The following is a 22947-nucleotide window of genomic DNA, read 5'->3' as shown; positions in this document are numbered from 1 at the left end:
CACATACGTGCACGCTGCACTTGCGCACACTTAGTTGGTGGAGCATGGTGCTTGCAATGCCAGGACGGTGAGTTCAAGTCCCGAGACCACCCGTACTTAAGAAATGTGTGCACACATGACTAAGTCACTTTGGATAAAAGCATCTGCTTAATAGCACATTATAATACCACAAACCTTATAATATATACAGTCTTCGGGAAGTATTCAGACCATTGACTTTAATATATTTTAGAGTAAGGCTGTAAAGTAAAAATATATAAAGGGTTTTTTTTGTCATCAATTTACTCACAATACCCCAAAATGACAAAGCAAAAAAGGGTTTTTAGAAATGTTTACAAATCTATTAAAAAAAACTAACAGGAAATATAACATTTACATAAGTATTCAGACCCTTTACTCAGTACTTTGTTGAAGCACCTTTGGCAGCGATTACAGCCTTGTCTTCTAGAGTGACGCTACAAGCTTGGCACACCTGTATTTGGAGTTTCTCCCATTCTTCTCTGCAGATCCTCTCAAGCTCTGTCAGGTTGGATGGGGAGCGTTGCTACACAGCTTTTTCCAGGTCTCTCCAGAGATGTTAGAGCGGGTTCAAGTCTGGGTTCTGGCTGGGCCCACCAAGGACATTCAGAGACTTGTCCTGAAGCCACTCCTGCGTTGTCTTGGTCCTGTTGGAAGGTGAACCTTCGCCCCAGTCTGATGTCCTGAGCACTCTGGAGCAGGTTTTCATCAAGGATCTCTCTGTACTTTGCTGTTCATATTTCCTTCGATCCTGACCAGTCTCCCAGTCCCTGCTGCTGAAAAACATCCCCACAGCATGATGCACCGTAGGGATGGTGCCAGGTTTCCTCCAGACGTGATGCTTGGCATTCAGGCCAAGGAGTTCAATCTTTGTTCATCAGACCAGAGAATCTTGTTTCTCATGGTCTGAGAGTCTTTAGGTGCCTTTCGGCAAACTCCAAGAAGAGTCTTGGTGGATCCAAACATCTTCCATTTCAGAATGATGGAGGCCACTGTGTTCTTGGGTACCTTCAATGCTACATACATTTTTGTTGGTACCCTTCCCCAGATCTTTGCATCGACACAACCCTGCCTCTAAGCTCTGCGGACTATTCCTTCAACCTCATGGCTTGGTTTTTGCTCTGACATGCACTGTCAACTGTGAGACCTTATATAGACAGGTGTGTGCCTTTCCAAATCATGTCCAGTCAGTTGAATTTACCACAGGTGGACTCCAATCAAGTTCTAGAAACATCTCCAGGATGATCAATGGAAACAGGAAGCACCTGAGCTCAATTTCAAGTCTCACAGCAAAGGGTCTGAATACTTATGGAAATAAGGTATTTCTGTTTTCATTTTTAATCAATGTACAAAAATGTCTAACCCTGTTTTCACTGTCATTATGGGCTATCATGTGTAGATTGATTTGGAGGGGAGAAATTAAAAAAATATATATATATTTTAGAATAAGGCTGTAAGCTAAAAAAATTTGGGGAAAAGGTCAAGTGGTCTAAATACGCTCAGAATGAAGTGTGAACATACCCCTTGTTCATGGTCCTTCACGCCGGATAGTAATAACCATCCTGGGATTCATTTTTGATTTTTTTGTTTGTTTGCTAGTACTGTTACGATTGTACTAATGTTTAGGAAGATTGTGATTATCATTCATTACAAGTAAAACCAATATGACTACTGATGTTGAATGTACTTTATTGTAGCCAAGTCCCTCTGGATGAGTGTGTCTGCTGAATGACTAAATACCTGTTTAACTTCTTTCTGTCAGGTGGTGGCATCTGGCTCGGGGCTGAAGAGGGCCAAGGTGGGAGAGGCCAGTGTGGTGAACGTGGATTGTTCCAGGGCTGGACCGGGTCAACTCACCTTGGACGCTGCCTCGGACTCTGGCAACAATAAGGCTAAGACGGAGGTGTGTACCATGAGAGTGGCGATCTCTGGGATCTTTTAACAAATTGGAAATTAAATATTTATAGAAACACATATATTGCTTAATTGAACTTTTCTTATGATGGTAGGAACTCTACTTAATTGTTAAAGTTATTAACCTGGCTGTTGTTGTTGACTCTTGAAGACATCATGTTTTCTTAGGAGTCCTGCATATCATTCTCGTAGAAAAGCGTAGTTGATGCATCCAACACGCTAACTAGTGTGGTTACAGGTACCAAGTTATGCTAACTAGTGTGGTTACAGGTAGAAGTTGGGCTAACTAGTGTGGTTACAGGTAGAAGTTGGGCTAACTAGTGTGGTTACAGGTAGAAGTTGGGCTAACTAGTGTGGTTACAGGTAGAAGTTGGGCTAACTAGTGTGGTTACAGGTAGAAGTTGGGCTAACTAGTGTGGTTACAGGTAGAAGTTGGGCTAACTAGTGTGGTTACAGGTAGAAGTTGGGCTAACTAGTGTGGTTACAGGTAGAAGTTGGGCTAACTAGTGTGGTTACAGGTAGAAGTTGGGCTAACTAGTGTGGTTACAGGTAGAAGTTGGGCTAACTAGTGTGGTTACAGGTAGAAGTTGGGCTAACTAGTGTGGTTACAGGTAGAAGTTGGGCTAACTAGTGTGGTTACAGGTAGAAGTTGGGCTAACTAGTGTGGTTACAGGTAGAAGTTGGGCTAACTAGTGTGGTTACAGGTAGAAGTTGGGCTAACTAGTGTGGTTACAGGTAGAAGTTGGGCTAACTAGTGTGGTTACAGGTAGAAGTTGGGCTAACTAGTGTGGTTACAGGTAGAAGTTGGGCTAACTAGTGTGGTTACAGGTAGAAGTTGGGCTAACTAGTGTGGTTACAGGTAGAAGTTGGGCTAACTAGTGTGGTTACAGGTAGAAGTTGGGCTAACTAGTGTGGTTACAGGTAGAAGTTGGGCTAACTAGTGTGGTTACAGGTAGAAGTTGGGCTAACTAGTGTGGTTACAGGTAGAAATTCCCTTCGCAATAAAGTTTAAAAAAAATAATTGATTAATTTGTTCATTCAGGTGATCGACAACAAAGATGGCACCTACACAGTGACCTACGTGCCCCTGACTGCTGGGATGTACACCCTGCTGCTGAAGTACGGAGGCAAGGCCACGCCCGGGTTCCCTGCCAAGGTGATGGTCGACCCTGCTGTGGACACATCCAGAGTCAAGGTGTTTGGCCCCGGAGTGGAGGGACAAGGTAGGGTTTTACTTACAGATACTCTGTTGCTCTTTGGGGGTCTGATTCTTTTTAAATAAAAACAGTTTGATTTTGGAGTGGCACTGAGAAGCAAACTCATGGAAACCATTTTGTTAAAATGTATTGTAGCATGTCTCTTGTCACTCTTTAACCTGGGTAACTGTAGGAGAGGGTCAACTTTATTGTCCGTCTGGTTACAACCTACTTAAACTAACTGAAAGTGACTTTATTCTGATCGATCACAGCTACTGTTTGTTTGCCAGGTTACTGTGACACCAGGAGTCAGTTGTGTAAACTTTGTGTAGTGTAGTAAACTGTGTGTAGTGTAGTAAACTTTGTGTAGTGTAGTAAACTTGTGTGTAGTCAAGAAGAAATGGGAGCGTTTTCTAGAAGCAACTCGGGGCTTCTCAATAACGCTGTCGCGGTTGAACAGTGAAGTTTAAAACCATTACCTCACCTCAGAGCAGTGACAGAAGGAGCATCACGTCACTGCTGCCGCCTCAATGAAAGAGAACGATTAGAGTTCAAAGGGGCAGTCGGTTGGAAGCTGGTGGACGGCAAATTTACAACCCCCCCCCCCACAAATACACAGATGTTGAGAAGCACTGGGGCAGCTGCGGTGTAGCACCCCTGGATGGAGAACAAAGCTCAACATGACTCTTCGAGATGAGTCGACCAAAATTAACTATTATATCATTTAATTTTTTCTCTCTCCCAGCCTTGTTCCGGGAAGCTACTACAGAGTTCACAGTCGATGCCAGGTCTCTGACTAAGAAGGGAGGTGACCACATCAAAGCCCAGGTCAGAAATCCCTCTGGCGCCCTGACTGACTGTATCGTCACTGACAAGGCAGACGGCACCTATGGCATTGAGTACACACCCTTTGAAAACGGTAAAAAATTAATTAAAAACAGCTGCCTCTGAGCGCTGTTGACGTTAAAAAGGGCGTTATGAATAGATTCATGTGCTTGGTTGTCCAAATGATTGACATGTTGACCTCTCTGTGATCTCCTAGGCATCCATGCTGTGGAGGTGCTGTACGATGAGTCTCCGGTCCCGAAGAGTCCCTTCCGGGTCGGGGTAGAGGAGGGCTGTGATCCTACCAGGGTTCTGGCTAAGGGCCCCGGGCTCCAGGAGGCCATTACAGAGGCCCCCAACAACTTCTCTATCATCACCAGGTAGGTACACACACACACACACACACACACACGTACGTTCATGTCTTAAGACACAGAGAACGAGGGCGAGAACGATGTTCATTCATCCTTTTTTTTAAAAGCTTTTCTCCTGTTTTGTTGCTTAATGAACCCAGGTATGACAGCGCTGATCAAGAGGGGAAACCTGACTTTAGCATTAGTGCAGTAGTTTGGGTCAACCTGGTCATAAATCACATGTTAATTGTCACATGCTTCATAACTAACAGGTGTACAGTAACATTGGAATGCTCACTTATGGCCCCTTTACAACAATGCAGAGATTACTTTTTTTATTTAAGGAACACGAGGATAAATAGGCAACGATTAACGATAAGATGGTTATATACACAGGCTACCAGTACTGGGTTGGTGGCAACATGGCTAATATACACAGGGTACCAGGACTGGGTCCGTGATAACATGGCTAATATACACAGGGGGTACCAGGACTGGGTCCGTGACAACATGGCTAATATACACAGGGGGTACCAGGACTGGGTCCGTGACAACATGGCTAATATACACAGGGTACCAGTACTGGGTCCGTGACAACATGGCTAATATACACAGGGGGTACCAGGACTGGGTCCGTGACAACATGGCTAATATACACAGGGTACCAGTACTGGGTCCATGACAACATGGCTAATATACACAGGGTACCAGGACTGGGTCCATGACAACATGGCTAATATACACAGGGGGTACCAGTACTGGGTCCGTGACAACATGGCTAATATACACAGGGTACCAGGACTGGGTCCGTGACAACATGGCTAATATACACAGGGGGTACCAGGACTGGGTCCGTGACAACATGGCTAATATACACAGGGGGTACCAGGACTGGGTCCGTGATAACATGGCTAATATACACAGGGGGTACCAGGACTGGGTCCGTGACAACATGGCTAATATACACAGGGGCTACCAGTACTGGGTCCATGGCAACATGGCTAATATACACAGGGTACCAGTACTGGGTCCATGGCAACATGGCTAATATACACAGGGTACCAGGACTGGGTCCATGATAACATGGCTAATATACACAGGGTACCAGGACTGGGTCCATGATAACATGGCTAATATACACAGGGGGTACCAGGACTGGGTCCGTGACAACATGGCTAATATACACAGGGGGTACCAGGACTGGGTCCGTGACAACATGGCTAATATACACAGGGGGTACCAGGACTGGGTCCGTGACAACATGGCTAATATACACAGGGGGTACCAGGACTGGGTCCGTGACAACATGGCTAATATACACAGGGGTACCAGGACTGGGTCCGTGACAACATGGCTAATATACACAGGGGGTACCAGGACTGGGTCCGTGACAACATGGCTAATATACACAGGCGTACCAGTACTGGGTCCGTGACAACATGGCTAATATACACAGGGGGTACCAGGACTGGGTCCGTGACAACATGGCTAATATACACAGGGGTACCAGGACTGGGTCCGTGACAACATGGCTAATATACACAGGGGTACCAGGACTGGGTCCATGACAACATGGCTAATATACACAGGCTACCAGTACTGGGTCCATGACAACATGGCTAATATACACAGGGTACCAGGACTGGGTCCGTGACAACATGGCTAATATACACAGGGGTACCAGGACTGGGTCCGTGACAACATGGCTAATATACACAGGGGGTACCAGGACTGGGTCCATGATAACATGGCTAATATACACAGGGTACCAGTACTGGGTCCGTGACAACATGGCTAATATACACAGGGTACCAGTACTGGGTCCGTGACAACATGGCTAATATACACAGGGTACCAGGACTGGGTCCGTGACAACATGGCTAATATACACAGGGTACCAGGACTGGGTCCGTGACAACATGGCTAATATACACAGGGTACCAGGACTGGGTCCGTGACAACATGGCTAATATACACAGGGGGTACCAGTACTGTGTCCATGGCAACATGGCTAATATACACAGGGTACCAGGACTGGGTCCATGATAACATGGCTAATATACACAGGGTACCAGGACTGGGTCCATGATAACATGGCTAATATACACAGGGTACCAGGACTGGGTCCGTGACAACATGGCTAATATACACAGGGTACCAGGACTGTGTCCATGACAACATGGCTAATATACACAGGGGGAGCGGTGCTTAGTCGATCTGCAGGGTTATGAGGTAATTGATGTAAATATGTACATGTTACTAGGCAACAGCATAGATAAACAGCAACGTATGTGGTAAGTCAATAGTTGGTACATAAAGGGTTAATGCCGATAGTCCAGTTAGGTATTGGTTAACTATTGTAGTAGTCCTATAGCTTGGGGGTAGAAGCTGTTTAAAAAAAATTTTTTTAATTACATTTACGTCATTTAATCCAGTCTGTGTACCATTAATACGGTGCGGTCTGCTCTAATCCTGTCTGGCGTGTACCATTAATACGGTGCAGTCTGCTCTAATCCTGTCTGGCGTGTACCATTAATGCAGCAGTCTGCTCTAATCCTGGCTGGCGTGTACCATTAATACGGTGCAGTCTGCTCTAATCCTGGCTGGCGTGTACCATTAATACGGTGCAGTCTGCTCTAATCCTGTCTGGCGTGTACCATTAATACGGTGCAGTCTGCTCTAATCCTGTCTGGCGTGTACCGTTAATACGGTGCAGTCTGCTCTAATCCTGTCTGACGTGTACCATTAATACGGTGCAGTCTGCTCTAATCCTGTCTGACGTGTTTGTTTTTCCCAGAGGGGCCGGTATCGGAGGCCTGGGCATCACAGTAGAGGGCCCATCGGAGTCGAAGATGTCGTGTAAAGACAATAAGGATGGCAGCTGTAACGTCGAGTACATCCCGTTCGTCCCAGGCCTGTACGACGTTAACATCACCTACGGAGGAAAACACATCCCAGGTAACTAGACTGTAATATAATAATCTACTGCAGGGTTTCCCTGACTGTCATGGCCGCCGTCCTAGCACTGCACAGCTGAATCAAATAACCGACTCATCACGCTTTTGATTATTTGAATGGGTTTGTGTTTGAAGCCATGTGGCGGAGAGTGACCGGGGGTGTGAGCAGATGGGGTTTTGGCAGGGTGATGTCATTGTGTGTTTGTATGCGTATGTTTTGTGTTTTGAAAAATAATAAATAATAATTACCCAAAAATGTAATCAGCTGTGTAATGCTAGGGGGAAAAACCCTAGGGAGGGAGGAGAGGGGGGGGGCAGGCAGGACGATGACGTCAACATTACTTAGAGGAAAAACGCATCCCCAGTTAACAACTGGGGGTCGACTGGAGGTTTTCCCCCTGGTTGGATGATTCCCACCATCAGAAGGGAGGAAGCTGGGAGGGAATCGCCAAACCAGAGTTTTTCTTAAACCCGTTATCTTTTCCAGAAATGGTGCTGTTAACGATCTGGTTCATTGGACTGACCTGCCAATCAAATAAGAGGGGGGTGTCCCAATAATATCTCCCTCAAGTGGGCATTCGTTCACTACCCCCTCCCCCCCAGCCATAAATTGAAAGCACTGGATTGGTGCAGCCGTGTGTCAGGCAAAGCGCTGGATTTACTGATCAGATTAATATTTTTTTGAAAATGTAAGTTTTTGCTGCAGTAGGTCTAATAGAGTATCACCAGCATACTGGCTATATGCCTGTCAGTATTGTTCTTATCAGACCATATATTTAAATTCTAGCTTTAATAACCAAATGGATCAATTGTCACTTGCTGAGCATAAATTAAAATTTGCTTTTTTATTTTACTCTACTGATGGTATCTGCATCTGGTACTCCAGGGAGGGAGAGAGCATACCTCATGAAGCTGGTTGAGAGAACGCCAAGAGTGTGCAAAGCTGTCAAGGCAAAGGGTGGCTACTTTGAAGAATCTGAAATATACTTTAATTTAACACTCTTTGGGTTACTACGTGATTCCATGTTGTGTTATTTCATAGTTTTGATGTCTTCGCTGTTTTTACGATTGTAAGAAAATGATAAAGGGGGAATAACCCTTGAATGGGTGGGTAGGTGTCAACTTTTGACTGGTTCTGTAGATTCCAGGCCCACACAGACAGCATGGTTTTGATTATGCAGGACCATGTTGGTTCCTCCACTAACTAGTGTCAGTGAATCTGTATAGGGCAGACTCATATTTCAGGAGACTGTCTACAGCAGGGGCGTTGAACCAGGGCTCAGCAGCTGAGGTTCATGCAGGAGGGACACGAAATTACATCACCTTTTTGTTCAATGTTTTTATAAATATTGCTAACAGAAGAAACCGAAAATGTAATAACATGCCTACAACGTGATCTCAGGCTTTGAAAAAAAGCGATTTACCGCTGGCTTGCCATTCACCTGATAAGACACGATTTGAACATTATTTTTACAAAATTGTAATGGGGTTTGTCTGTCCTGTGGAACCATGGATCCACCAGCCAGTTGGTTCAGGAGACCAGTGACGGACACACTGATGTTGGCTGTGTTCTATCTGGTGCCCAGAGTTTCACCTTAACATTGATCTGAGTTTTTTTTTCTGATAACCTGGTTTAGGAAAAGAGAAACTCCAAGCCCAGCTGTCTGAAACTGCATCTAAGAGTCTCTGTCTGTCTCTGTCTCTGTGTCCATCAGGCAGTCCATTCAAGGTACCAGTGAAGGACATGGTTGACCCCAGCAAGGTGAAGATCTCAGGACCCGGCGTGAGCTCAGGGGTCCGTGCCAATATCCCACAATCCTTTACTGTGGACTGCAGCAAGGCTGGGGTGGCTCCCCTCTCTGTGGCTGTCACCGCACCCAAAGGTGAGGTTTGATTCAGTGTGTGGCCCCTCTCTCTGTGGCAGTCACCGCACCCAAAGGTGAGGTTTGATTCAGTGTGTGGCCCCTCTCTCTGTGGCTGTCACCGCACCCAAAGGTGAGGTTTGATTCAGTGTGTGGCCCCTCTCTCTGTGGCCGTCACCGCACCCAAAGGTGAGGTTTGATTCAGTGTGTGGCCCCTCTCTCTGTGGCCGTCACCGCACCCAAAGGTGAGGTTTGATTCAGTGTGTGGCCCCTCTCTCTGTGGCCGTCACCGGCCCCCAAAGGTGAGGTTTGATTCAGTGTGTGGCCCCTCTCTCTGTGGCCGTCACCCAAAGGTGAGGTTTGATTCAGTGTGTGGCCCCTCTCTCTGTGGCCGTCACCCAAAGGTGAGGTTTGATTCAGTGTGTGGCCCCTCTCTCTGTGGCCGTCACCGCACCCAAAGGTGAGGTTTGATTCAGTGTGTGGCCCCTCTCTCTGTGGCCGTCACCGCACCCAAAGGTGAGGTTTGATTCAGTGTGTGGCCCCTCTCTCTGTGGCCGTCACCCAAAGGTGAGGTTTGATTCAGTGTGTGGCCCCTCTCTCTGTGGCCTTCACCCAAAGGTGAGACTGGACTAGTTTTGTTTCTGTTAGGTTGAAGAGATGCCAGAAGACGACGACTTGTTACAGCAACACATTTTGCATGCAGCCAGAGAATTGTTCTGCTGTTTTTAAAACTAATTTGCTGCAATTCTACACCGCTCTTCTGTCTTATAAAGCGCTGACTCAAGGCTGTGAATACTTAGAGTACATTTTTACTTTTATTTAATTTGTATTTCACCTTTTATTTAACCAGGTAGGACAGTTGAGAACAAGTTCTCATCTACAACTGTGAAAAGTATGTGGACACCTGCTCGTCGAACGACTCATTGCAAAATCATGGACATTAATATGGAGTCGGTCCCCCTTTGATGCTATAACAGCCCTCCACTCTTCTGGGAAGGCTTTCCACTAGATGTTGGAACATTGCTGCTATAACAGCCTCCACTCTTCTGGGAAGACTTTCCACTAGATGTTGGAACATTGCTGCTATAACAGCCTCCACTCTTCTGGGAAGACTTTCCACTAGATGTTGGAACATTGCTGCAGGGACTTGCTTCCAATTAGCCACAAGAGCATTAGTGAGGTCGGGCCCTGATGTTGTGCAATTAGTCCTGGCTCGCAGTCGGAGTTCCAATTCATCACAAAGGTGTTCAATGGAATTGAGGTTTGGTTCTTCCACACCGATGCAGATCTCGACAAACCATATTGTCATGCTGAAACAGGAAAGGGCCTTCCCCAAACTGTTGCCACAAAGTTGGAAGCACAGAATCATCTAGAATGTCATTGTGTGATGTCGCATTTAAGATTTCCTAGACCATTATTCTTCCTCCACCAAACTTTACAGTTGGCACTCGTTGGGGCAGGTAGCGTTCTCCTGGCATCCGCCAAACCCAGATTCGTCCGTCGAACTGCCAAATGGTGAAGCGTGATTCATCACTCCAGAGAATGTGTTACCTCTGCTCCAGAGTCCAATAGCCACGAGCGTTGCACCACTCCAGCCGACGCTTGGCATTGCTCATGGTGATCTTAGGCTTGTGTGCGGCTGCTCGGCCATGGAAACCCATTTCATGAAGCTCCCGACGAACAGTTCTTGTGCTGACGTTGCTTCCAGAGGCAGTTTGGAACTCGGTAGTGAGTGTTGCCACCGATGACAGACGATTTATACCCACTACGTTCTTGAGCGCTCGCCGGTCCCATTCTGTGAGCTTGTGTGGCCTACTACTTCGTGGCTCAATTCCGTTATGAACTGACTCGTCGGAAAGGTGGCATCCTATGACGGTGCCACGTTTAGGCCCTTCTATTCCCAACGTTCTCCGTTTTTTTTATACGCCTGTCGGCAACGGGTGTGGCTGAAATAGCCGAATGAACTAATTTCAACTGGTGTCCACATACTTTTGTATTTATAGTGCATGTTCAATTCAATACAACTTGGTTATTGTGTCTGTCTAATTGTGTTCAATACAACTATTCTCCATTTTCGGTAGGACTAAGGTCGCTCCTGTCCTGATTTCAGTGTGTGTGTGTGTGTCCTCAGGTGTGGCTGAGCCGGTGGAGGTGACAAACAACGGCGATGGAACACACACTGTCGCCTACACCCCTTCAGTGGAGGGACCCTACTCTGTAGTGGTCAAGTACGCTGATGAGGAGATCACACGCAGGTAACTCGCTAGTCTTGACTCGGTTACATACAGGTACTGTGGTGTTTTTTGAGATGGTTGTCTGTTATTCTTTAGCCATAGGTACTGCTTTGTATTACAGCACATTAACCTCTTTTACTGTATATTGTGATAACATGGCTCCTTAGATCCAAGAGTTTTCCCTGTGATCCCAGAGTTTTCCCTGTGATCTGACTAGGAAAATCAAATGGGCAGTTAACAATTTAAACAGACTTTTTTTTTTCTTCATGAAAATACTCATGAAACTACACTTAATATTCCTTGACTTCTAAGGTTCAGTGTGTTGGAACAGAGGAGACCGATTTTTAGTTGCCGTACTTCCGAGAACACAAACTCTTTCGTCGTGTGTAGGCAGGTCGACCCCCGGACAGAACCGTGCACTAGGCCTGACTATCTAGCATCAATCAATCAATCAACCTGTATGTGCCAATTTCTTGGCTTGCAATGTCTCAACTTCAGTTAAGCAGGGCCTATCAATGAAAAGACGAGGACTTTCTACAGGTAACAGACTGAACACACACTGGCGTCATTAGCAAAGAGGGAGAGAGGATGTGACGGGTAGAAAGAACTGTGTGCATATGGGTAACTACCAGAATAAAGGAAACACTTGAGTAAACGAAGCTGTTCTTGCTCGTATTTAAAACACTATGTTGGGGGGGGGGTCCTTTATTTTGGCGGTTACGCATATGGTACTCAATGTCTTCGCCAAGAAGCCTAAAATTTGTTCCTCTGATTTTAAGTTCTTTTAATTAGTTAGGCTAGAACACGGCAAATATATTTTGTGATAAATTGTGACAAAAAATACTTTGTTTATAATTTAGGATTTTTTTATGAAAGTTAACGATCCCCCGTTTTTAAAGGTTCACACCTCAATTCTAGGCCCTACCTGTGACACCCATTATTCTAGTTTCCTCCCAGTTGTTGATATTATTGTGTACTTCCTCGTTCAGTCCGTTCAAGCTGCGAGTGCTGCCTACCCATGATGCCAGTAAGGTGGTGGCTAGTGGACCTGGTCTAACCACTGGAGTGCCAGCCAGCTTTCCAGTGGAGTTCACCATCGATGCCAAGGACGCAGGAGAGGGACAACTATCAGTCCAGATCACAGTAAGTTGTCCTGAGGGTTGTGTTGTGGTTCGAGACTCAGGCTGGACTTCGGAGAAACCTGTAACGGCTAGTGTCTGTGGCGAACAGCCATCAGCCAGGCAGCGGGTGATCGGGGTGGCCATCAGCCAGACAGCGGTTACATTGATTCTCCCGTTGACAGTAGAGAGAAACATCTCTCTCTTGGTGTTGTGCTCCATTGAATGGATCACCAGCCAAACAAAAAAAAAATCTGTCTACCAACCCTCCCCGAAGGGTCCACTGAGAGGTTTGAGGTGGGACTTTCTGTTGCCAGGTAACTGTAGACAGTCAGCAGCACTGCTCTGTCTCTATGGATGGTCCCGGTAACCCTTCATTTTACAGCCTTTTAAATACTTTTGTATTTGCTATGTAAATACATAGTAAATAAACACTAACTATGTAGTAACAATTTAGTCTTAAACATGGGAACCGGGAACCGGGGAAGGAAGTGGGAACCGGGGAAGGAAGTGGGAACCGGGGAAGGAAGTGGGAACCGGGGAAGGAAGTGGGAACCGGGGAAGGAAGTGGGAACCGGGGAAGGAAGTACTACATACTTAGTAATAACATATGTAAATACATGTGGCTTATTACTGTGAATATGTAGTCACGTCAGTCTCTTAAAGAGTAATTCCAAAGAACCACCGTCATCCTCTTGGTTATTCTGTCTCGTTTTACTTGACTTTTAGTTTCCTGTATGCTCGTACTAACAGGGCTGTAGGATGACGTGGTTCGTTTTCACATAGATGGAATGTTAGTTACCTGTGAGGGATGGAATGTTGTTATAGTTACCTGTGAGGGATGGAATGTTGTTATAGTTACCTGTGAGGGATGGAATGTTATAGTTACCTGTGAGGGATGGAATGTTATAGTTACCTGTGAGGGATGGAATGTTATAGTTACCTGTGAGGGATGGAATGTTATAGTTACCTGTGAGGGATGGAATGTTATAGTTACCTGTGAGGGATGGAATGTTATAGTTACCTGTGAGGGATGGAATGTTGTTATAGTTACCTGTGAGGGACCACTGCATTGGATGACTCCATCCCACGGAGACAACGGCCCATCTGTCCTTGAGCTTATTCAGTTAAATGTTTTTTTACCACGTTCACACTTCCAGGGTAGGTAGGAGGTAAGAAAGCTGTGAAATTAAGGCATTTCTTGTTCATGGAATGGAGTCTAATGCAGCGGTTACCTCCACAGGTATATATTGTATCTGTGGAACCGCATAACTTCATCCTACAGCCCTGTTACTACCAACTAGCATGATGGGTAAAGTGTGTGTGTGTGTGTGATATAAAGATAACGTGAGGAGAATATCAGCTCGAGGATTATTTAGGTAATTACGTTTCTTCGGTAGTACTTTTGGAAGAGCCTGGTGTGACACCCTATTCACGTAGTAATCAGCTGCTACTTGTACTTTTGGGACTAAAATGTGTTACTATATAATTAGATTTAGTCTTAGTCAATTTTACTAAAATATTTTTGTTATTTGAATAATAAGTGGGTCTTTTAAAAAAAAATGTTTTTAATTAATTTTCATTTTAGTCACATCACATCAGTATTGCCTCATTTAACCTAATAATGTGTATAAATGACTGACTTCCACATTCTCAAACCTACATGTCCATGTCCTACCAACAGATTGTTCTGCATAAAATCCTATCATGTGATTATTTTCCCCCACAGCCAATTGGCAGAAGAATACATTTACTCAACAGCAGATTAAACATCACATTCCTTGCCATTGGTTCAACTAACATTTTTCTTCTGGTGCCACCAGCCTATGATTTGGTTGCACCAGTTTCTTTCTGCGGTGTCACGCAAAACAAAATTAGTCATTTGCTTTTAGACTAATACACGACTAAGGCTCTTTTTTTTAGACATCAGTCCAAGAATGATTAAAGATATCGATGTGCAACCTAATGAAGTGTGGCTTGACAACACAGTATTGTTATAAAACTGTTAAAGGAACATCTGGAGCCCTGTTTTTATTTAGTTTTTCAATAGAGATCAATTTGTTTACTTCTTGATGTGCACTAATATCACAGGGTCATTTATTTTGGTGGCTTAATTGCCCACATGAGGAAGTGAACTCAAAACACATTAGCTAGATCGCTAACAGGAAGTATAGTACTCACTGCTAGTAGTAAACTAACAGGAAGTATAGTACTCACTGCTAGTAGTAAACTAACAGGAAGTATAGTACTCAGTTTACTACATGACTACTAGCAGTGAGTACTATACTTCCTGTTAGTTTACTACATGACTACTAGCAGTAACCGGAAGTATAGTACTCACTGCTAGTAGTGTTCGTATCTTTATATAGGCAGGGTCACGTGTAGGAGGGTCACGTGTAGGAGGGTAATACGTCTGAAACGTTGTTTTTCTCAGGACCAAGATGGGAAGCCGAAGAGGGTTGGTATCCAGGACAACGGTGACGGGACATACCTGGTGTCGTACGTACCTGACAAGGTGGGGCGTTACACCATCGTGATAAAGTACGGAGGAGATGAGATCCCTGCCTCGCCCTACCGGGTCAGAGCCACATCCTCAGGAGACGCCAGCAAGTGCACAGTCACCGGTGAGTGAGTGGCGATGTGCTTCAGGAACATACAATGTCATGGGTGTCCAACATACCAACTGCATTCTGGACCTCAAGCTCATCCAATCACGGACCATCGCAAATTCCAAAGGGACTTTTTTTTTAATGAATTTGTTTTGAATGAATCGACGTTAACTACATTAACTAACCCTCTTTGGGTTCAAAGGTGGAAACCCACTGGTCTGTTTGTCTAGTCCAAGCATCAGTGTTGAACCCTGTTGTGGTCACGTGGCGATTCACACTGGTCCTTCTAGACTGATGGGATAAACTTTATTCTCCCGGTGGGAAATGTATGGTGGACATTTTTAAAGGGTGTTGTTTCCGCCACATAAATACACAGAATCAAATCATACACGCTTCTCTCTCTCCACAATTGGAACAGCCTGATGTTCATCAGGGCTTTTCAGTTACGCTTTCTTCTCCAGACTTATCTTTTTATCTGTCTTACCAGGTCCCGGTGTCGCCCCCATCATCGCGGTCGGGGAGGAGGTGGGCTTTGTGGTGAACGCTAAGGCAGCTGGGAAGGGGAAGGTGACGTGTATCGTGGTGACGCCGGATGGGACCGAGGTGGAGGCTGATGTCATCCAGAACGAGGACGGAACATTCGATATCTTCTACACCGCCCCGGCCCCCGGGAGCTATGTCATATATGTTCGCTTCGGCGGGGAGAATATCCCCAAGAGCCCCTTCAGAGTCATGGTGAGATACAGCGTAGTGGAGCGGATATTCTCCACACATCCTGGCTCTGTCAGGGAGAGGAAGGCACTAATATATGTTATGAAAATGCAGCCCTGTATATTTGTCTGATCCTGTGCAGACGTTTTGGGTTGTAGTCTTCAGGTCATGTGTTATTGGATTACCGTAATTTCCAGACTATAAGGTGCTACTTTTTTTTCCCCACACGCTTTGAACCTCGCGGCTTAAACAATGACGCGGCTAATATATGGATTTTTCCTGCTTTCAAATTTAAAAAAATATATATATTAAACACATTCTGTGACGTGCTCTGTTTTTTGGCGGCATGAAGCTTTCATTAGACCAATGAAATTGCCGAACGGGTTAAGGTCAAACAACTTTTTTGTTTACTGTTTAGATTAAATCGAGCGCTCTCAAACTTCCCATCATTCTGATTACGGTAGTCATTTTGTCACCATCATCATGGCAAAGACATGGAGAAATGCATATGATGCAGCTTTCAAGTTGAAAGTGATTGATCTGGCTGTTGGAAAAGGAAATAGAGCTGCTGCACGGGAGCTTGGTCTGGAGCAATGACTTTCTTGGTAGGCTACTGTTTACTGCTAATTTTTATTTTTTGTTACAAGCCGTGTTTCGTTAAAGCCTGTGTAAAGTTAATTTGTTTCAATGTACCAATAGGCACCTGCGGCTTATAGACATGTGCTGCTTATTAATGTTCAAAATAAAAATACAAAAAATTCAGTGGGTGCGGCTTATATTCAGGTGCGCTCAATAGTCCGGAAATTACGGTAAGTGTCTCTCCCCGTGTGTGACATGGTTGTGATCTTTAGGTCATGTGTTATTGGATTAAATGTCTCTGTCCCGGTGTGTGACATGGTTGTGATCTTTAGGTCATGTGTTATTGGATTAAATGTCTCTGTCCCGGTGTGTGACATGGTTGTCATCTTTAGGTCATGTGTTATTGGATTAAATGTCTCTGTCCCGGTGTGTGACATGTTTGTCATCTTTAGGTCATGTGTTATTGGATTAAATGTCTGTCCCGGTGTGTGACATGGTTGTGATTCCCCAGGCGACTGATGAGGCTCCGATGATGCAGCAACAGTCAGCCAATCAGCAGTCGGCTGCTCCTGGAGCCGCCGGATTCCAGCCCTGGGTACAGAGTAGAGAAACGCCTCCTTCCTTCCTTCCTTCCTTCCTTCCTTCCAGCCCTGGGTACAGAGTAGAGAAACGCCTCTTTCTTTCCTTCCTTCCTTCCTTCCTTCCTTCCAGCCCTGGGTACAGAGTAGAGAAACGCCTCTTTCCTTCCTTCCTTCCTTCCTTCTTCCTTCCTTCCTTCCTTCCCTGGTCGCTAAAACCCTTCCTTCCTTCCTTCCTTCCTTCCTTCCTTCCTTCCTTCCAGCCCTGGGTACAGAGTAGAGAAACGCCTCTTTCCTTCCTTCCTTCCTTCCTTCCTTCCTTAGCCCTGGGTACAGAGTAGAGAAAGGCCTCTTTCCTTCCTTCCTTCCTTCCTTCCTTCAGCCCTGGGTACAGAGTAGAGAAACGCCTCTTTCCTTCCTTCCTTCCTTCCTTCCTTCCTTCCAGCCCTGGGTACAGAGTAGAGAAACGCCTCTTTCCTTCTTTCCTTCCTTCCTTCCTTCCTTCCTTCCTTCCTTACAGCCTTGGGAACAGAGTAGAGAAACACCTTTCTCATCATCCCCCTCTGTCACACCCAACCTGAACTGCATCTCAAGGAGATCCCTCCATGCCTCTCTCCCCCTCCCTCTCTCCCCCCTCCCTCTCTCCCCCTCCCTCTCTCCCTCTCTCCCCCTCCATGCCTCCCTCTCTCCCTCTCTCCCCCTCCATGCCTCCCTCTCTCCCTCTCTCCCCCTCCATGCCTCCCTCTCTCCCTCTCTCCCCCTCCATGCCTCCCTCTCTCCCCCTCCATGCCTCCCTCGTATTTGTAGGAAATGGCTGTTTATGTCTACTGGCTGATCACTGTTTCTTTGGCCTAATATTCTACCGCTCTCTGATCGTACACTGGAAAAACAGGTGTCCCATGCCCATGTTAGTTCCATTGAGTTATCTTGTCCTCCATCCTGCCCTCGTTGTCTGTCAGCTCACCACCGTGGCACCATGCCAGACCATTACAGTACAATAAACAGTGGAACCACTGTCCTGCCTCTTTCTCTCTCCTCTCTTTCTCTCTCTCCTCTCTTTCTCTCTCTCCTCTCTTTCTCTCTCTCCTCTCTTTCTCTCTCTCTCTCTCTCTCTCCTCTCTTTCTCTCTCCTCTCTTTCTCTCTCTCTCTCTCTCTCTCTCTCTCTCTCTCTCTCCTCTCTTTCTCCTCTCTTTCTCCTCTCTTTCTCCTCTCTTTCTCCTCTCTTTCTCCTCTCTTTCTCCTCTCTCTTCTCTCTTCTCTCTTCTCTCTTTCTCCTCTCTTTCTCTTCTCTCTTTCTCTTCTCTCTTTCTCTTCTCTCTTTCTCTTCTCTCTTTCTCTTCTCTCTTTCTCTTCTCTCTCTTCTCTTTCTCTCTTCTCTTTCTCTCTTTCTCTCTTCCTCTCTTCTCTTTCTCTCTTCTCTTTCTCTTCTCTCTTTCTCTCTTTCTCTTCTCTCTTTCTCTCTTTCTCTTTCTCTTCTCTCTTTCTCTTCTCTCTTTCCAGCTCATCTACTATATATTACCACGGTTACAGGTATTTGGGTGTGTCTTCCTTGTTCTTCCCAGGAGTTCTGAGAGCTTTTGCTTTTCCAGGTATGCTGTGGGGTATCTGCCATCTCTCTCTCTACCCATCCCTCCATCCTTTACTCCATTCACCCCTTACTCCTGCAAGAGGGAACCAACGGAACCTGACTGCTGTATCTGAATCACTTCCTGCCTGTTTGCCCTGCCTACCTGATTCTCTCGTACCTCAGCTTTTTACTACAGGACAACTCAGGCAGAATGAGACTGTAAAAATGGTAGAAATGCGGTGAAGACGTACAGACTTAGTCACTCTCCTGTTTTGACAGATCTCCTACCAAAGACATATCGGTCACATTTTTAACGATCATCACCCCCCCTTTTTCTTCTCCCCTCCAGGTGACAGACGGGTCATATCACCCAGGCAACCGTATGAACGGAACGGGTTTCAGGCCCTTCGACATGGTCATTCCTTTCGCCTTCCGCAAGGGAGAGATCACAGGTGAGATGGTGAACAGGAAGTAACTTCCTGTTGAGGGTCAGGGTTAAGAGGTGAGATACTGACCACTGCAGTAACCAACAGATCAAGGGCCATGTCTTTCCTGGTTGATAGGATGGAGAGGAAGGTCTGTCTTCTTCGTCATTAGCTCAACACATTGGAATGACGTTTCTTGGTACAGAGTGACGTATTGTAGGGCAGTAACTCTTCTCCTAAATGCCTACGTTCTCTCTCTCTAGGTGAGGTCCACATGCCTTCAGGGAAGACTGCTCAGCCTGAGATAATGGACAACAAGGACGGGACAGTCACAGTGAAGTTCGCCCCCACTGAGGCCGGCCTACATGAGATGCACATCAAGTACAACGGAACGCACATTCCAGGTCAGCGCGCGCACACACACACACACACACACACTGCACAGAGCAGTGATGAATGTCCTGTCAGGATTCCTGTGTATTGAAGTCATGAACAGGACATACCAGCGAGGGGGGAGAGGAAGAAGAGAATCCCTCTGCTTTCCTTTCTGGAGGAGATTTAGTTTTAAGCTCAGAGACCTGTTTGAGATTCTTGGTAGTTGGTGGTGAAAGACCTGGTGACATCAGGAGAATGTGTGGATCCCTCCCTGGGACCCTAGGAGGGGTACGGTGAGGGGTTAGGGGGGGTACGGTGAGGGGTACGGTGAGGGGTTAGGAGGGGTACGGTGAGGGGTTAGGAGGGGTACGGTGAGAGGTTAGGGGGGGTACGGTGAGAGGTTAGGGGGGGTACGGTGAGAGGTTAGGGGGGGTACGGTGAGGGGTTAGGGGGAGTGCGGTGAGGGGTTAGGGGGGGTACGGTGAGGGGTTAGGGGGGGTACGGTGAGAGGTTAGGGGGGTACGGTGAGAGGTTAGGGGGGTACGGTGAGGGGTTAGGGGGGGTACGGTGAGGGGTTAGGGGGGTACGGTGAGAGGTTAGGGGGGGGTACGGTGAGAGGTTAGGGGGGTACGGTGAGAGGTTAGGGGGGGTACGGTGAGGGGTTAGGAGGAGGGGGGTGCGGTCTGTAGGGGTTCAACATTATCTCCTACATCGTCATCAGTCTATATAGGGACAGAAAGCTCTGCCTTTGACCCTACAGTTTCCATGACTGCATGCATCCCAAATGGCACCCTATTCCCTATGTAGTACATTACCGTTGACCTGAGGCCTATGGCCCCTGGGCCCGTATTTATCAAGTGTCTAAAAGTAGGAGCGCTGATCTAGGCTCAGTTTTGCCTATTGAAAAGTAGTGCACTACGTAGGGAATAGGGTGCCGTTTGTTATGCAGACTGGGGAGAAGGGGCCGACGGGCTGCCATGATTCTCTCTCACGACATCGATCTCAGTGTTTTTATACAGGGACTGACGTTACCATGGAAACACTCCCTGTAGTTTCTACCAATCAGTTTATTGAGGTGTTATTTTAATTTGATCAGCTTTTATCTACAGCCAAGCCAAAGAGAATCCAATATGCTTCTGTGTGGTTAGTCGTGTATTAGCTCAGTGAAATAACAGTTAAAGGAAGGGGTTGGAATACTGTTCTGGCCCGCTACCCCCCATTTAGACGTCCTGACGGTCTCTACCCCCCCCATTTAGACGTCCTGACGGTCTCTACCCCCCATTTAGACGTCCTGACGGTCTCTACCCCCCATTTAGACGTCCTGACGGTCGCTACCCCCCCCCCCGTTTAGACGTCCTGACGGTCTCTACCCCCCCCCCCGTTTAGACGTCCTGACGGTCTCTACCCCCCCCCGTTTAGACGTCCTGACGGTCTCTACCCCCCCGTTTAGACATCCTGACGGTCTCTACCCCCCCCGTTTAGACATCCTGACGGTCTCTACCCCCCCCGTTTAGACATCCTGACGGTCTCTACCCCCCCCGTTTAGACATCCTGACGGTCTCTACCCCCCCCGTTTAGACGTCCTGACGGTCTCTACCCCCCCATTTAGACGTCCTGACGGTCTCTACCCCCCCCCATTTAGACGTCCTGACGGTCTCTAACCCCCCCCATTTAGACGTCCTGACGGTCTCTAACCCCCCCATTTAGACGTCCTGACGGTCTCTACCCCCCCCATTTAGACGTCCTGACGGTCTCTACCCCCCCATGCTGTCACGTCCTACCTGGATGGATATTTGTCGCCTTGGGGGGGAGACATGCTGATTATCGTCTCCGGTTGATGACGTCATTGTTGTCTCTTCAGAGTCTCCTCTGCAGTTCTATGTGAACAACGCCAACAGTGCCAATGTGACTGCATCCGGTCCCGGTCTGGTCTACGGCATCGCCAACAAGACCGCCATGTTCACCATCTACACAGAGGATGCTACCGACGGTACTTAACCTGGAGATTACCGTCTCTCTCTCACACACACACACACCACGACACTGCCGAGGGTACGTACAGAGGAGACGTGGTTTTCTCTGAGGGAGTATTGTTATGTTTCTCACCACCGAGCAGAGACAAATATGTTTTAGTGTAAATGATGACTAGTCTGGATGCCATGGTTATCTGGAACAAGTCTAGTGTTGGTAGAGGGACCATCTTATACCCGTTGACTGTGTTTCTGACTGGTCTGCAGGAGGTTTGGACCTGGCCATCGAGGGGCCGTCCAAGGCAGATATCACCTGTTTGGATAATAAAGATGGTACCTGCACAGTGACCTACCTGCCTGTTTTACCTGGAGACTACCATATACTGGTCAGGTACAATGACAAGCACATCGCTGGCAGCCCCTTCAACGCTAGGATCACAGGTAAGACACACACACACACACACACACACACACACACACACACACACACACACACACACAAAGCTAGGATCACAGACACACACACACACACACAAAGCTAGGATCACAGAACACACATTCTCTCTCTCTCGCTCTCAATTTTATTACAACATACTGGTGTGCTGCAATGAAAAGACTAACCACACACACACACACACACACACACAGCTAGGATCACAGATGACACACATTCTCAACTTTATTACAACATATCGGTGCGCTGCAATGAAAAGACGAACCACACACAGAGAAAAGCACATGGTCAAACAGTGGTTGTTCAGCTTGTGGTATGCTGCGGTATGACACGTTAATTAATTAATTGTTAATGCTGGTTTGACCACCAGAGGGTGTCGTTGAGAAGCTCAGTTACTTAAATGACATGGACCTGTAGGAGTAAAAGTCCTGTTTACTGTAGATGTTTCTAACATAACCTACTGGCACACCGACCTACTTCAATATACAGTATGTTATGTCTTCTTAAATACAGTCAAGCATTTCAGTTATAAAAGGAAATGACAAAAGGAGCCTTAAATAATTAAACGATGAATAAACCGCAACATGTCGGTTCATAAAGCCATTTAATTCACAAATGCATTTGACTGTTTTTAATATTGTCTGTACTAGAATTTAACTTTTTTTCTTTTTTTTAGAACAGACTATAATGGGATTTATTCTAATTTGTTTAAATTATTATTTATCATAATTAAATGGATTCCATATTATGGTGTTTGTATTCCAAGAAAAATGAAAAATGCGTTTTACTGTATCCTATGTCGGCCTCGGGGTTTCTGTTAGGAAAAGATGGAGCAGTACAAAGTGACTGGTCAGGAGTTGGCCTAGGTTACTAAGTGAAGAGCAAAATGATCCTAAAATTCACACCCTAATTCTAGTCTAACCGATACCCAAACGGAGATTCAGTAACAATATAACATCTCATTGATTTATCAAGACAAGTCCCCATGCTTGTCTCAGAGCAGTGTGAAATGGTGCTGAAATAGTTGACCACACTATTGCTTCCATATCCTATTTTAACATTGGAGAACTTTGGGAGTTTCAGTAAACAAAAATGTGTTGCCTTCAATTGCATTAGCCTACGTTATTCCAATATTTCTGTCATTCGGGGATATTTTATTCCCGTAGTAAATCGTTTCGGATCCATCCAGATGAGGTTAGAA

General features: G+C 46.2%; 1 protein-coding gene across 2 annotated transcripts in view; it reads left to right on the top strand.

Moving 5' to 3' along the window:
* flnba (filamin B a) overlaps positions 1-22947 on the top strand; it is a 103770-nt gene that overhangs the window by 58463 nt on the left and 22360 nt on the right. The window contains exons 20-34 of one of the 2 annotated variants that reach the window (XM_045705698.1): positions 1781-1921; positions 2975-3155; positions 3874-4047; positions 4171-4333; positions 7104-7264; positions 8979-9146; positions 11257-11380; positions 12349-12502; positions 14912-15101; positions 15574-15821; positions 16888-16971; positions 18872-18974; positions 19211-19351; positions 21184-21312; positions 21560-21733. In XM_045705698.1, coding sequence (XP_045561654.1) covers positions 1781-1921; positions 2975-3155; positions 3874-4047; positions 4171-4333; positions 7104-7264; positions 8979-9146; positions 11257-11380; positions 12349-12502; positions 14912-15101; positions 15574-15821; positions 16888-16971; positions 18872-18974; positions 19211-19351; positions 21184-21312; positions 21560-21733 — 2335 coding nt within the window. The remainder of the gene's footprint in view (positions 1-1780; positions 1922-2974; positions 3156-3873; positions 4048-4170; positions 4334-7103; positions 7265-8978; positions 9147-11256; positions 11381-12348; positions 12503-14911; positions 15102-15573; positions 15822-16887; positions 16972-18871; positions 18975-19210; positions 19352-21183; positions 21313-21559; positions 21734-22947) is intronic. The other variant, XM_045705699.1, reaches the window with a different exon arrangement.

Source organism: Salmo salar, chromosome ssa22 (genome assembly GCF_905237065.1).
Source record: "Salmo salar chromosome ssa22, Ssal_v3.1, whole genome shotgun sequence".
Taxonomy (NCBI): Eukaryota; Metazoa; Chordata; class Actinopteri; order Salmoniformes; family Salmonidae; genus Salmo; species Salmo salar.
The sequence above is the reverse complement of the archived record's forward strand: the minus strand, read 5'-3'. Positions and strand labels throughout refer to the sequence as shown.